A 14032-nucleotide genomic window follows, 5' to 3' on the forward strand; every position below is an offset into this window, starting at 1 on the left:
AATACTTAACCTCCACTGCTCAAAGCTTCCTGCTTTTCTTAACAACTACTTTCTAAGTTCTCTGCCTCCTTCCTCCTATGACACCCACACCTTCCATCAAAACACAAAATTCAGCCAGGGCCTGGGGAAGGAAAGAATAGGGGATTTTTTTAACGGGTTCAGTTTCAGTACGGGAAGATGAAAAATGCTCTGGAGATGGATAATGGTGATTACAATGGGAATATACTTAATACCACAGAACTGTATACTTAAAAATCACTAAAATGACACATTTTATGTTCTGTATACCACAATTTTTAAAATAAAGGAATGGGTACTGATATATGCTATAAAACATCACAAAGATTATCTTAAGTGAAAGAGGCCAGACATAAAATACCACCTCTAATTCCCTTAACAATTTTCTAAAATTGACCATAGCAGCAGTTGTATGTATCTGTGAATAAACTAAAATCTACTTAAATGTACACTTTAAATGGGTAAATTGTATGGTGGTTGTTCAGTCGCTAAGTCGTGTTCGACTCTTCTGCAACTCTATAGACTATAGCCTGCATCTGGTGGTAAAGAATGAACCTGCTAATGCAGGAGACAAGTTCAATCCCTGGGTCAGGAAGATCCCCTGGAGAAGGAAATGGCAACCCACTCCAGTATTCTTGCCTGGGAAATCCCATGGACAGAGGAGCCTGGTGGGCTAGAGTTGGACATGCCTTAGCAACTAAACAACAACAAATGCTATTAAAATATTTTAACTGATTTTATATCTAGGATCGCATTTATTGACCCCTGAAGACCTTAAGTGACATCCTGTAAATTCTGGAGTCACATTTTGCTGATGTGCTAAAAAAAAAAACATGCTAAATCAAAGACTGAGGTTTACAACAGCTATCTGGAAAGATCAAAAAGATCTGTGGCTAGGCATGGTGGCTCTCCAGTCATGAGGCAAGAATACAGACAAGATTATAAAACACATAAGGCTAAAGTTGATCAGAAACCTTTATTTGGTCCTTATCATTTATTAACCAACCTACACAAACCATTTTCTATATTTCTACCATAAGCAGCTGCATCCAGGCCAGAAATGGAAGACCCAAGTAGTGGAAGACCTTGTAGATTAAAGCTAACAGGCTTGTTCAGGCTTAGGTGAACGTAGAACAGAAAAAATGCGGAAGTTCAACATGTTAAAGACTCTTCTTCAAAGCTGAGGCCTGCAGAGGGTCTAGCTGAAGGATGCAGGTCCAGGCTCACCAAACTGCCCAGCTCAGCAATCAATCCAAAGTACCTAAAAACACAAAGAGTGGTGCTTAAAGCAAGGTGCTTCAAGAACTGGATGAATGTAGCAAAATGGGCCAAGTGAAAGACGCTTTGGTACTAACAGTGCTTCTAAGGCCAAAATATTAATTTTGAGAAACACCCATCCAAAAGATCCTTGGGGAAAAAACATGTCATTATGAGGGTGGGCAGTTGAGTCTAGACAATTCAAATTAGTGGCGGGAAAAGGGCTAAGAAGTTGTGTTACTTGATGAGCATCTGTGGAGACTACACAAGGGGTGAGTGATACAAAATAAGTAAGTTCTCTAAGTAGAGTTTATAGTCTTTTGAAAAAGATGATAAACAAAATCAGCAAGCTTTCTTCTAAAGAACTAAATGAATTATCTGGGGAACTAGCATAGCTTCTGAAAAATTCTAGCTTCCCACAGTCAAGCTTTCTGCAATTCTGACCTCTGAAGGCCCCTAACATAACATCTGGTTCTACCTCTACCCACACTCATAAAATTGCAAGGCAAAAACCACCCTCCACACAGATACATACATAAGTTCCAAAGAGCCTTCTTATTCCCACATTCTAAAATAGAATAAAAATTACAAGGCATTTGAAGAACGCCCATCTAGTAAAAGGAAAGTAAAAAGAATAACTTGGGGAAAGAACATGTAAGGAAACAACAAAACAAAGAAGGAATACCTCGAATTTTTAAACAGCCTCTGCTTTTGACAATGGCAAGTTCCTACTGAGATCAAAGTGATACAGCTAATTTAAAATATTTTTAAACAGAAAATCCTTCAGGCATTAAACAGGCCTCATGAAAAGGCAAATCCAAAACCTAGAGAAGGCAAGAACACAAAGAAAACCTAGCCTCCAAAACTGCTTTGACTTCAGGGGAACCTGCCAACCCAAAACAGAGCCGAGAAACTGTGTTGTGCTTTGACGAAGGCAATGAAGAGTCAAATATGAGAACGTGCCCAACTGGAAAGGTTTGATAATTGCCCCCTCTTTAAAAGCTGGATTCCCAAAAGGCTACACCCTCAGAGTAAGGCTGAACTAAAATTAAATCAGTCCCCTCACAGACCTGACATCACACATTATATCAACACAGTGATCAAGAAATCCTCAAGTCCTGGATTCAAGAAAAAGGTCCTGCACTGATACCTGCCTCTATGTGCCTTGCAGAAACAAATTAAAATCTTTGGAGAAAGGTCTCATTATAAAGGCCTCAAGTGATCATCCAACAAGTAACTTTTTCAAATACCAAGACCAAATATACCAAGACAACTAGGCATATAGGGGAAAAAGACCATGATACAGTACCAAGAGAAACAATAAAACCAGAAAAGTAAGTAAACCAGCCTTAAAGGGCTTTGAATATTAGATTAGACATAGACTATAAACACGGAGAAGGCAATGGCACCCAACTCCAGCACTCTTGCCTGGAAAATCCCACAGACGAGGAGCCTGGTAGGCTGCAGTCCATGGGGTTGCTAAGAGTCGGACACAACTGATCGACTTCACTTTCACTTTTCACTTTCACGCACTGGAGAAGGAAATGGCAACCCACTCATGTTCTTGCCTGGAGAATCCCAGGGACGGGGGAGCCTGGTGGGCTGCTGTCTATGGGGTCGCATAGAGTCAGACACGACTGAAGCGACTCAGCAGCAGCAGCAGCAGCAGCAGCAGCAGCAGCAACTATAAACAAGTGTACATACTATGGGTAAGGAAATGAAAGACAACCTTCAAAACATCTGCAGCAAATACAAACAAAAAATGACAAAAGATATTTCAAAAGTAATGAAATGGAATTCACAAACACTAAAAACTACAGAAACAAGAAGTGAAAATAATAACTCAAGAGAAAAAATTTAAAGACAAGACCACTGGAGAGAGAATTATAAACTGCAAAGTCAGGAAAATTACACAGAATACATCATGGAGAGGCAAAATTATGGTTAACTTTTAGCATATGCTTAATGCAAATCCCAGAGAGAAAGCAGAAAGAACAAGAGAAAGGAGAGAGGAAGAGACTTCTCCAGGAGAGAAAGACCTCAATCCATAGATTTAAAAAGCGGTGTTCTTCGGAAGGAATGATGCTGAAGCTGGAACTCCAGTACTTTGGCCACCTCATGCAAAGAGCTGACTCACTGGAAAAGACTTTGATGCTCGGAGGGATTAGGGGCAGGAGGAGAAGGGGATGACAGAGGATGAGATGGCTGAATGGCATCACTGACTCGATGGACGTGAGTCTGAGTGAACTCCGGGAGTTGGTGATGGACAGGGAGGCCTGGCGTGCTGCGATTCATGGAGTCGCAAAGAGTTGGACACAACTGAGCGACTGAACTGAACTGAACTGAAGCAAACTTAGGAAATTACTCCTGGATACATTGGAGTGAAACTACAGAAAAATCAAAGACAGAGAAAATCTTCAAAACCAGAAAAAGGGGGCAAATTAGCTTCCAAAGAAGCAACAGAGGCCCAAAAAGAGAAGAATGAGCACTTCAATGTGCTAAAACAAAGAACGTTTCACCTAGAATTCTATATTCAGCAAAACATCTTTCAATAAAGAAAGTAAATCAGTGAGCCAGAGCAGGTAGGAAAAAAAAAACTTTTAAAAGGTACTTTTAGACCCCCCAAAATACAAAAACAAAAAAAAACAAAAGCAGAGTTTGCTACCACCAGACCCTTTATGATTTATTTCGGAAAGAAAATGATCACAAATGGAAAAGAAATATAACGAGCAAAGACAGTATAAATATATGGATAAATTCATGTATCACTGCCTGTACAACACAGCAATAATAATGCCTTATGTGAAGTGACAAAGACAAAATAGGTGACAATAATAGCATGAGTGCGGGATGTGGGCCTGGTACATTGAGCTAATGGATTCTAAGATCCTATTTTTTTGAGGATAAAGGGAAGAGTATTAACATTAGGCTCTGATAAATTAAGGATGTATGTAATAACTGGTAGGGTAACAAAAAAGAGATTATAATTCCCAAAGTAATAGGGAGAATGCTGAATAAATTATACTTAAACGGCAAAAAACATAAAATAAGGACAAATAGAAAGCACAAAATAAGATGGTACATTTAACCCATATACATTAATTACATTAATTACATTAAATTAAATGCTCCACTTAAAGACAAAGACTATAAGCCTGAGGTTTTTTTTAAACAATTCACATCATACACACCAAAAATACATCCGCATGTAGAGAAACTCTCCCTGAAAACTAACTGGAGATTGGCAGAAAAACTCCTGTACAAAGCTGTAAGAAAGATCCCCACAGAGTTAGGAAGGGAAGGGAAGAGGTCAGGTCAGGACCTGTGCCCCAGGAGTAGATACAGAAGATAAGGCGGATCGATGGTGGAGCTCCTCCCTGGGTACTGAGCAGTCTGAATCTCAACAAGAGCACCCCAGCTCTGGTGCCTAACACAGGGAGGATGAGTCCTGCTTAGCTGGTCTGAAATCTATGGGGACTGACAAGGTGGTTGTAAAAAACCTAGACTCCACTCACGACGAATGTACACACACACTTGCTTACTCCCCAAACACGGCAGAAGCAGCAGACTGGAACCGTGACTACCCAGTGTGCGCCTCAGCCCATGCCAAGCGCCTCCCCTGCCCCCACCTGCTCCAGAGCACAGCTCCATGCTAGGGCAAAGGCTGCCACAGCTGAGCAAAACACTCGGCCGTGAGGGACAAAGCCAGCTTGGACCTGGCGGGGCATCTGAGAACAAGGGAGCCCATCACTGGTCACAGGGTGGCAAATCAGGAGTGCTCTGGAGTTCTGACTGGTGCTGGGACCACCACTGCATGCACCCCAGTCCGTGTCAAGCCCCTACTCTGGTCCTCTCGCCCCACAGGACAGCTCTCCACTAGGGCAAAGGCTGCCACTGCTGAGGAACACGCACAACTGTGGGGGACAGGGCAGGCTCAAGCCGAGCACAGCGTCCAAACAAGGCAAGGGCACCACTTCTAGCATTCACAGCAGCAGGAGCTCACCAGCAGCCTACAGCTCCGCCTGATGCCAGGACCACCCAACCACAGGCCCCCGCCTCCACGAGGTGCCCAATTTAGCCCTTCTGGTTCTAGCACTGCACTCCTTTGGAGCAACAGTGCTGATGCCTGGCGGAAGAAAGAACACACACTCAACATCAACAGAACCAAACTGGACCTTCCTCTAAGGGCTTCTGCTCCAGCAGTTTGGGACCTGACATCACTCATGATAGGGCAGTGCTGGCAACTGATGAGTGAAGACCCAGGTCACACCTCTCTTTGGCTCTGGCCCCTCCATGTCCAGCCCCACCTTCTACTAAGGTGATAGCTGCCAGCACACTGAGGTAAGATGTGACTCATGTTCACTTAAAATCCAACTCTCCCATCCAAGTCACTGAGCACACAGACTATCGATATGCTCCCAAATAAGCACTCCCCTTCAGACCAGGATGGGTAACTGTTTCACCTAATTTCACAGAGACAGAGATATCTTAAGCAAAATGAAAAGAGAGGAATTTCTTTAAAAATGAAAGAACAAGGGAAAAAACCCTGAAAGAACAACTAATGAAACAAAAATAAATAATTTACCAGATAAAGAGTTTAAAGCATTAGTAATAAGAATGCTAACTGAACTAGGGAAAAGAATAGATGAACCGTGAAAATTTTAACAAGGATACGTTTCTACTAACAGACAACACTCCAAGACTGAATGAGGAAGGAAAAAGAATCTGAATAGCTGGACCACCAGTAGTAAAACTGAACCAGTAAGCAAAAAATACGCAGCAAACAGAAGTCCAGGACCAGACAGCTTCAGAGAAATTCTACCAAACATACAGCAAGAGCTTAATGCCTACCCTTCTCAACTATTCCAAAGCCTGCAGAAGGAAATACTCCCGAATTCATTCTACAGTAAGACCACCATTATTACCCTGATACCAAAATGAGACAAACTAAAAAAAAAAAAAAAAAAAAAATACAGCCCAATACCACTGATGAATATCAACACAAATACTCTCAAACAGTATTAGCAAACCAAATCCAACAATACATTACAGAGAATCATATGCCGTGATCAAGTGGACTTTATTCCAGGATACAAGGACAGTTCAATATTCACATTAACAAAAGAAAAGATTAAAAACCACATGAAAATTTTAATAGATGCAGGAAATGCATTTAACAAAATCCAACACTCTTTCATGATAAAAAGTCCCACCAATGTTGTTCCTACCAAACTTGCAAAAATAAAACTCCGATAATACCAAGTATTGGTGAGAATGGGGAGCAATGGAAACTGTCATACACTCCTGGTAGAAATGTGAATCAGGTATACAGGATGTTTGACAGAATCCACAAAAGAAAAAGATACATATTCTATGCTATATTCTTTCATAAGGGAAGGTTCTTAGAAAAGAATACATACACACACATAAACATATCTGCATAAAATATCTAGAAGATTACAAAAGAGATGAAAAACAGTGGCCTGAAAGGAGGGGACCTATATAAGAGATTAAAGGACAGAGAGGTTAAAGGAAGACTGTTCTCAATACTATTTTTCAACTTCTGAACTCAACCTATTAAGCACGGAAGATTTAATTATGATAAGGAGGTATGTTTTCAGCCTTGACACAAAGTTAGAGCTAGAAGTGAGCTAATAACGGGAAAGGAAGGAATAAGTGCACCAGCAGTCCTACCTTACAAAGTGAGTTGTCAACAAAAAACACATATTTTAGTATGTTACATAAATTGTAAAGAGGAACTAAAAATAATGATAAAACTGCCAAAAACAAAAAAGAGGGAAAGGATTGATGGAGTAGTATAGGTTTACCAAAACTTCCTTTATCATCACTGGAAGTCAAAAGACAACATCTAGAGTTGATAAACCAACAACAAAGCATACTATTCAAAAATAGAAGAAACCATCTGGAAAGCTAAAAACAGAAATAATGACAAGATGAGGGGCAGCAGCTACATTGCATTGTAAGTCATAAGGTAACTATCTGACTTTTAATCATGAATATATACTGACTCGATTAAAAAAAAAATTCCACTTAGAACATACACATCTAAGGACTTAAGAACATTCACTTTACCAAGTACAAAATAACATAATACTGACTAAATCCTAGGGGGCTAAAACGACCCGCCAAAGGGATTCAATTACTGAGATTACTGAATCCAAAGATGAAAATGAACACATCCACCACTTATTATATGGCCATTTATTAAAAATCCAAGCTAAGCATTAGGCACCATACAGGCTAAAGTGGAAAACTTCGTAAGTTTTCTACACTCCTTTTCCTAGTACCCTCCAGTTTATCATCCTGGCACCACAGGTTGGTACTCTTATGTCTTTAAGGCAGAATCTTAAATAAATTGCTCATCTCTTTGAAAAGATGGTAATTAAAAATAAACAGAGTGCTCACTTCAGCAGCACATTTACTAAAATTTAACAATACAGGGAAGATTAGCGTGGCCCCTGAGCAAGGACGACACACAAATTCATGAAGCATTCCATATTTAAAAATAAAAACAAACAGCTAGTTAGGCTCCAAACATTTTTGACTGAGGAACTGACAGGATGTCAATCACAAGCAGGTGCCCACCTTAGGCACACAGCCAGCAAGTTATTTTTTAGATGAGTATGCAGAAAAGATCTACAAATTAAGAGAATACTCAATAATCTAGGCTTAAAGCTCGCCATAGGAATGTATCTTAAAAGACATTTAAAATAATATATCCATACATTCAAAGCTACAGTTTTTTCAGTAGTCATGTACAGACAAGAGAGTTGGGCCATAAAGAAGGCTGAGTACCGATGAATTGATGCCTTCAAATTGTGGTGCTGGAGAAGACCTTGAGAGTCCCTTGGATAGCAAGGAGATCAAACCAGTCAACCTTAAAGAAAATCTACCTTGAACACTCATTGGAAGCACTAATGGTGAAACTCCAATATTCTGGCCATCTGAAGTGAAGAGCCAACTCACTGGAAAAGATCCTGAGGGTGGAAAGATTGAAGGCAACAGGAGAACGGGGCGACAGAGGATGAGATGGTTAGATAGCATCACCAATTCAATGGACATGAATTCGAGCAAACTCCAGGAGTGGAGGACAGAGGAGGCTGACATGCTATAGTACGTGGGGTTGCAAAGAGGTAGACATGACTTGGTGACTGAGTAATGACAACAACCAAAAGGGCCAGAGACTAGGCTGATTACAGTTGCAGAACAAAGGGGTGCAAAAAAAAAAACTGAAATAATTCAAAAAAAGATTTCTGAAAGTGATAAGGCTTCAGGGAGGTAGAGAGACCATCCTGGTATGGTAAAGGTGAGAATGAACTGAAGGTACACAGCTTTCACAAAGCTCTTCAATCAGAATACACGCAGGAAATAGAAAGCCAATCAAATTTAGGAATTAAGTAAGAGTTAGAGCGCTAAGAAAAGTTAGCTAAAATAAGGAATTTCAAATATTTTCTATTTCTATGAGATTTAGTCAGAAAACAGGAGTTAACCTGAAATTCCTAAGGAAAAAATAACACAGGCCAGAACAGTATCTCACAGCAACAAAATAATTACACAGATTGCTGAAGAAGATACAAGAACAAGAAACAACCCTTTAAATGCTGGCAATCACTTCTGATCTCCAGCATTATGATGAGAGGTAAGATTTATATCTAAGAAGGGCAAAGTAAGACTCAAACTTCTGAATCTACCTAACTCCACTGGGTTCTTCAGAGTCCCTCCCATTTTCTATGGTTAAGCAGTTTTCAGGAGGAAGTTCTAATTCTTCAAGGGCATTTGAATTAAAATTTGTTTTTCCTATCTGAAATAGCAAACAGGGAGAAAAATTATTTCTACATGAAGAAAGAACCAGGCCATTCATTTTATAAGGTTTTGAACTCAGATCGTTAGCACAGGAAAGACAGATGGAAACGATTCCCTACTGACAGAGAACTCACCTTCCAGAAAAGCAAATTCATCCACAGCTTCTATTGCATTATCTGAAACACAGAGTAAAGGGACATCTGACTAACTTCAGTCATTTGGGCATCAATCTCTTACAAAAGCACAACCCACGCAGTGACCGGCATGAGGCTTTATGCAATGAGGGCATTCATAAAATTTGCCCCTTGCTATCTTGAAATACAAATCTTCTCCACCATCAAATCCTACATATCAGCTATCTCTCTACAAGAGTAAGAAAAGGGACTTCCCTGGCTGTCCAGTGGTTAATTAAGACTCTGGGCCCCAATGCTAGGAGCAAGGGTTTGATCCCCAGTCAGGGAACTAAAATTTTTTAAAAAGAGTAAGAAAATAAGAAAAGCCTGGGTAATTACTGTTCATGGAGGGAAACATCTTTGCTCTGAAAGTTATCAGACAAGAGTTTGGCTATGTAGCAGGCCAAGTGAGATTATGGTATATGAGTTTACACATGTTCTAGTGTTACTGGCTACAAGGTGGAGTAAAAAATCGAACACCTACGTGAAAAAAAAGTCATGCCTGGTACAACATGGCTGAAGGTATAAAGGGATCTAGTCAGCTTTGGCAATGCCTAGACTACTTTGGTTCTCTGTCCCAGCACCTCTCCAGCCACCCAAAGCATACCGATTAGAAAAGCATTTCTGGCACTGGGGCAGCCCAACAGAAAACATCATAGGATGAGACTTGGGGCACCTCTCATCTTATAGTGATGCCATCTCGACTGGCATAAGGGAAAGCCTCGACGGGCCCAGCCCAGGCCTCCCTTGTCTGCCTCCAGATCCAAGATACCATAGTGACACTCTACCCAAATCTCTCCTCTGAAGAGTTTTCCTCTTCCCTTGTTGAGCACAACAGTAGGCATCTTTTGCAATGGTTTCCACAAACAGTTCCTGTGAAGAAAATAAGCAGGAAAAAAACTGAAAAAGTTATAATAAACGAAAATTTGAAAAAAAAAGAAAAAACCAGAGAACTGTTTCCATGAGTTCCAGTACAATTCGAGTGCGTGCTTCTTTGGTGGGGGTGGGGGCGGGTGTGAAAGGGAGGTTCTCCCGGAAGCTGAAGGTTTTCCTGGACTTGATGGTCTATTCCCCTTCCCCCTCCCGCAATTGCTGAAGATGCATCCGCCCCTCCCTCACTTGTAGATCCACCCCACTCACTCACTTGAGACTCCTACAAGTTCTGTTAAACTAGAGATGCAAGTTATAAAGTCGCGTCCAGGCCCTCTTGAAGAGGTAGGTGTGTTAGCAAACCAGCACAACTACTGTATCGACATGGGATCCTTTTTCTGTCTTCTCTTCCTATACTCACCATCTCAGAATCCGCCCTAGCACTTTTCTCACCTCCCGGGCCTCAGAACACCCCGCCCTACGCTCCCGATGCTCCCCAAACCAGGACCAAAGGATCGCTAAGCCCCGCCCTTCGGAGAAGCCCCGAGCCCCGCCCGTCGCCACGCACCGTGCACCCCCCCATCCCCGCCCCATTGTGCCCAAGCCGCACCGCGGCGCGTGCCAGAATGAAAATGGCTTCCTGTCCCGCGAGAGTCACGTCGGGGTCCGCCTTCACCAAGGCCTTCACTCGCGCCAGAGGCAGCCTCGAGAGACGAGCTCCGGGCGCACTCGTCGGGGCTGGGGGCTGCGGAGTGGCTGCGTCCCCACCGGTGCCCTCCTCCTCCCGGGAAGCCCCGCTTCCAGGCGCCACCGCCGCCATCCCGGCCCTGAGCGTCCTGCGCGCGGCCGCCAACTGTGTGCGCGCAGGCGGCGCCGGCCCCTTTCCCGCGCGCGCTGGAAGCCACGCCCTCTACGGGCGTGTGACTCCGCCCCTCACGCGGCCGAGCACATCAGCGAGTTCTTCTAGGCACCTGTCGAGTCTTTAAGCACAAGCCACATCTTCTGGGGTCTGGGACTCTCTCTTACTGTGCCTGATGACTCTCACGCGCCATCATGCCGCCTCTGAGAAACTTGATTGTAAAAGGAAATACAGCAGTAATAGAAATATATAGGAGAAACTTGAACAAATTTATATGCTACTGGAGGAGACTAAAATAGAAGCAATAAAAATGTGGGAGGGAAAAGTGATGGACAGTATTTTAACAATTCTTCCCACTTTCTGTGATAAAACCTCATCTGTAACAGAGTCCAATTAGGAGAAAGAAATCACAGAATTTGAACAGTAAAGTTTAAAAATTCGTAATTATAATAGGGGATTGACTATTAAGGTGCAAAGAGAACTGTAAAGAACAGAGGAATTAATTACATGTATGCTCCCAAGCTGAGGTAGAAAACCCAAGGATGAAATGAACACTAAAGAGCACCCCATCCCACCAGAGCTGCGATCAAGGTCTTGTTGCGGAGGACGCAGCCATGACTCCCTGAGCCCCAAAGTCACTTAAGTGCCCTGTGTATGGCTGGACTCATGGGCAATTCACTTTCTAGGGTGCTTCGGAAACATGCCTAAGGAGAGGTGCTGCACACTGCTGGCCACTCTGCACTACAAAAACGCGTTCTCAAAAAAGCACACTGGGACCAAGAAATATCCCCTTTTGTCCTCCAATGCACGCTACTGATATAGCATAAAATCATAATCCAGTGGCTGAAGAGAAAGCTTCCGATCTTGCCAGCAAGCAGTGAAGGTGGATCTGGTACTAAAAAGCAATCGGTTGATAATGGCACACCAGTTCAGTCACTCGGTTATGTCCGACTCTTCGTGACCCCATGTACTGCAGCATGCCAGGCCTCCCTGTCCATCACCAACTCCCAGAGCTTGCTCAAACTCATGTCCATCGAGTCAGTGATGCCATCCAACCATCTGATTCTCTGTCCTCCCCTTCTCCTGCTGCCTTCAGTCTTTCCAAGCAGCAGGGTCTTTTCCTATGAGTCTCTTCTTTGCATCAGGTGGCCGAAGTATTGGAGCTTCATTTTCAGCATCAGTCCCTCCAATGAATATTCAGGACCGATTTCCTTCAGAATGGACTGGTTGAATCTCCTCGCAGTCCAAGGGACTCTCAAGAGTCTTCTCCAACACCACAGTTTAAAAGCATCAATTCTTCGGTGTTCAGTCTTCTTTATGATCCAGTTCTCACATCTGTATATGACACACCAACCCGAGTTAAATCGAATCTTGTGTCTATTCTGCACTGACACTGATGCAGCTGTGTGCAGATTGAGAGAACAACAAAAACCAAACTGACTGGTCTTACAAGTCTTATGGTCAGTCTCAAGTGAAAATCAGAGCAGCCAGCAATCCCACCACATTCTGCTCACTTGCCTACTCACCAGATGAGTATTTGACACCTTCTCTTTACCTCTCAAACATATCACCCCTTCTCAATCCCTTGGCTCTCTGCTGATGACCTCGGTTGCTATTTCACAGAGAAAATAGAAGCACTGAGGTTGGAGCTTCTGCCCACTGTCATCACCACGTCTACTCACCAAACAGTACCTATAGCCAGGTACTCTGCGGTCCCAGCTGCTACTAGACTGAAATGTCAGTGCTTCTCTCCAAGGCCATTCCCTCCACCTTTGTCCATCAGATTTCCAACCCTTCTTGCTTTCCCAAGGAAGTCACTGTGGCATCTCTTCTCTCTCTTCCTCTCACTCTCTCTTTCTCTCTCTCTCCTACAACATCTACTTTTCCTCCTTCTGCTGAACCGTGCCTGTTAGTAAGTGTGTGCTTTGCAGCCAAAGATGGAGAAGCTCTACACAGTCAAAAACAAGACCAGGAGCTGACTGTGGCCCAGAACATGAACTCCTTATTACCAAATTCAGACTCAAATTGAAGAAAGTAGGGAAAACCGCTAGACCATTCAGGTATGACCTAAATCAAATCCCTTATGATTATACAGTGGAAGTGAGAAATAGATTAAGGGCCTACATCTGATAGATAGAGTGCCGGATGAACTACGGAATGAGGTTTGTGACATTGTACAGTAGACAGGGATCAAGACCATCCTCATGGAAAAGAAATGCACAAAAGCAAAATGGCTGTCGGGGGAGGCCTTACAAATAGCTGTGAAAAGAAGAGAAGAGAAAGGCAAAGGAGAAAAGAAAAGATACAAGCATCTGAATGCAGAGTTCCAAAGAATAGCAAGAAGAGATAAGAAAGCCTTCTTCAGCGATCAATGCAAAGAAATAGAGGAAAAGCACAGAATGGGAAAGACTCGAGATCTCTTCAAGAAAATTAGAGATACCAAGGGAACATTTCATGCAAGGATGGGCTCGATAAATGACAGGAATCGTATGGACCTAACAGAAGCAGAAGATAGTAAGAAGAGGTGGCAAGAATACACAGAAGAACTCTACAGAAAAGATCTTCACGACCCGGATAATCACGATGGTGTGATCACTCAGCTAGACCCAGATATCCTGGAATGTGAAGCCAAGTGGGCCTTAGAAAGCATCACTATGAACAAAGCTAGTGGAGGTGATGGAATTCCAGTTGAGCTCTTCCAAATCCTGAAAGATGATGCTGTGAAAGTGTTGCACTCAATATGCCAACAAATTTGGAAAACTCAGCCGTGGCCACAGGACTGGAAGAGGTCAGTTTTCATTCCAATCCCAAAGAAAGACAATGCCAAAGAATGCTCAAACTACCACACAACTGCACTCATCTCACATGCTAGTAAAGTAATGCTCAAAATTCTCCAAGCCAGGCTTCAGCAATATGTGAACCGTGAACTTCCAGATGTTCAAGCTTGTTTTAGAAAAGGCAGAGGAACCAGAGATCAAATTGCCAACATCCGCTGGATCATTGAAAAAGCAAGAGAGTTCCAGAGAAACAT

At 42.7% G+C, this 14032-nt stretch overlaps 1 protein-coding gene and 1 non-coding gene across 2 annotated transcripts; one reads left to right on the plus strand and one right to left on the minus strand.

Annotated features, from left to right (window-relative positions):
- Window positions 1-979: 979 nt before the first annotated feature.
- On the minus strand, window positions 980-10986 carry POLE4 (DNA polymerase epsilon 4, accessory subunit). The gene is made up of 4 exons (XM_052649292.1): window positions 10753-10986; window positions 10061-10145; window positions 9234-9275; window positions 980-1279 (listed from the first exon to the last, which is right to left on the minus strand). The coding sequence occupies exons 1-4, from the start codon at window positions 10960-10962 to the stop codon at window positions 1266-1268; spliced, it is 351 nt and encodes a 116-aa protein (XP_052505252.1). The 5' UTR covers window positions 10963-10986; the 3' UTR covers window positions 980-1265.
- LOC128057026 (U6 spliceosomal RNA) lies at window positions 7694-7799 on the plus strand. The gene has a single exon (XR_008200222.1). It is a non-coding gene; the product is annotated as a U6 spliceosomal RNA (small nuclear RNA).
- Window positions 10987-14032: the final 3046 nt, after the last annotated feature.

The sequence above is a fragment of the Budorcas taxicolor genome, chromosome 11, assembly GCF_023091745.1.
Source record: "Budorcas taxicolor isolate Tak-1 chromosome 11, Takin1.1, whole genome shotgun sequence".
NCBI classification, from domain to species: domain Eukaryota; kingdom Metazoa; phylum Chordata; class Mammalia; order Artiodactyla; family Bovidae; genus Budorcas; species Budorcas taxicolor.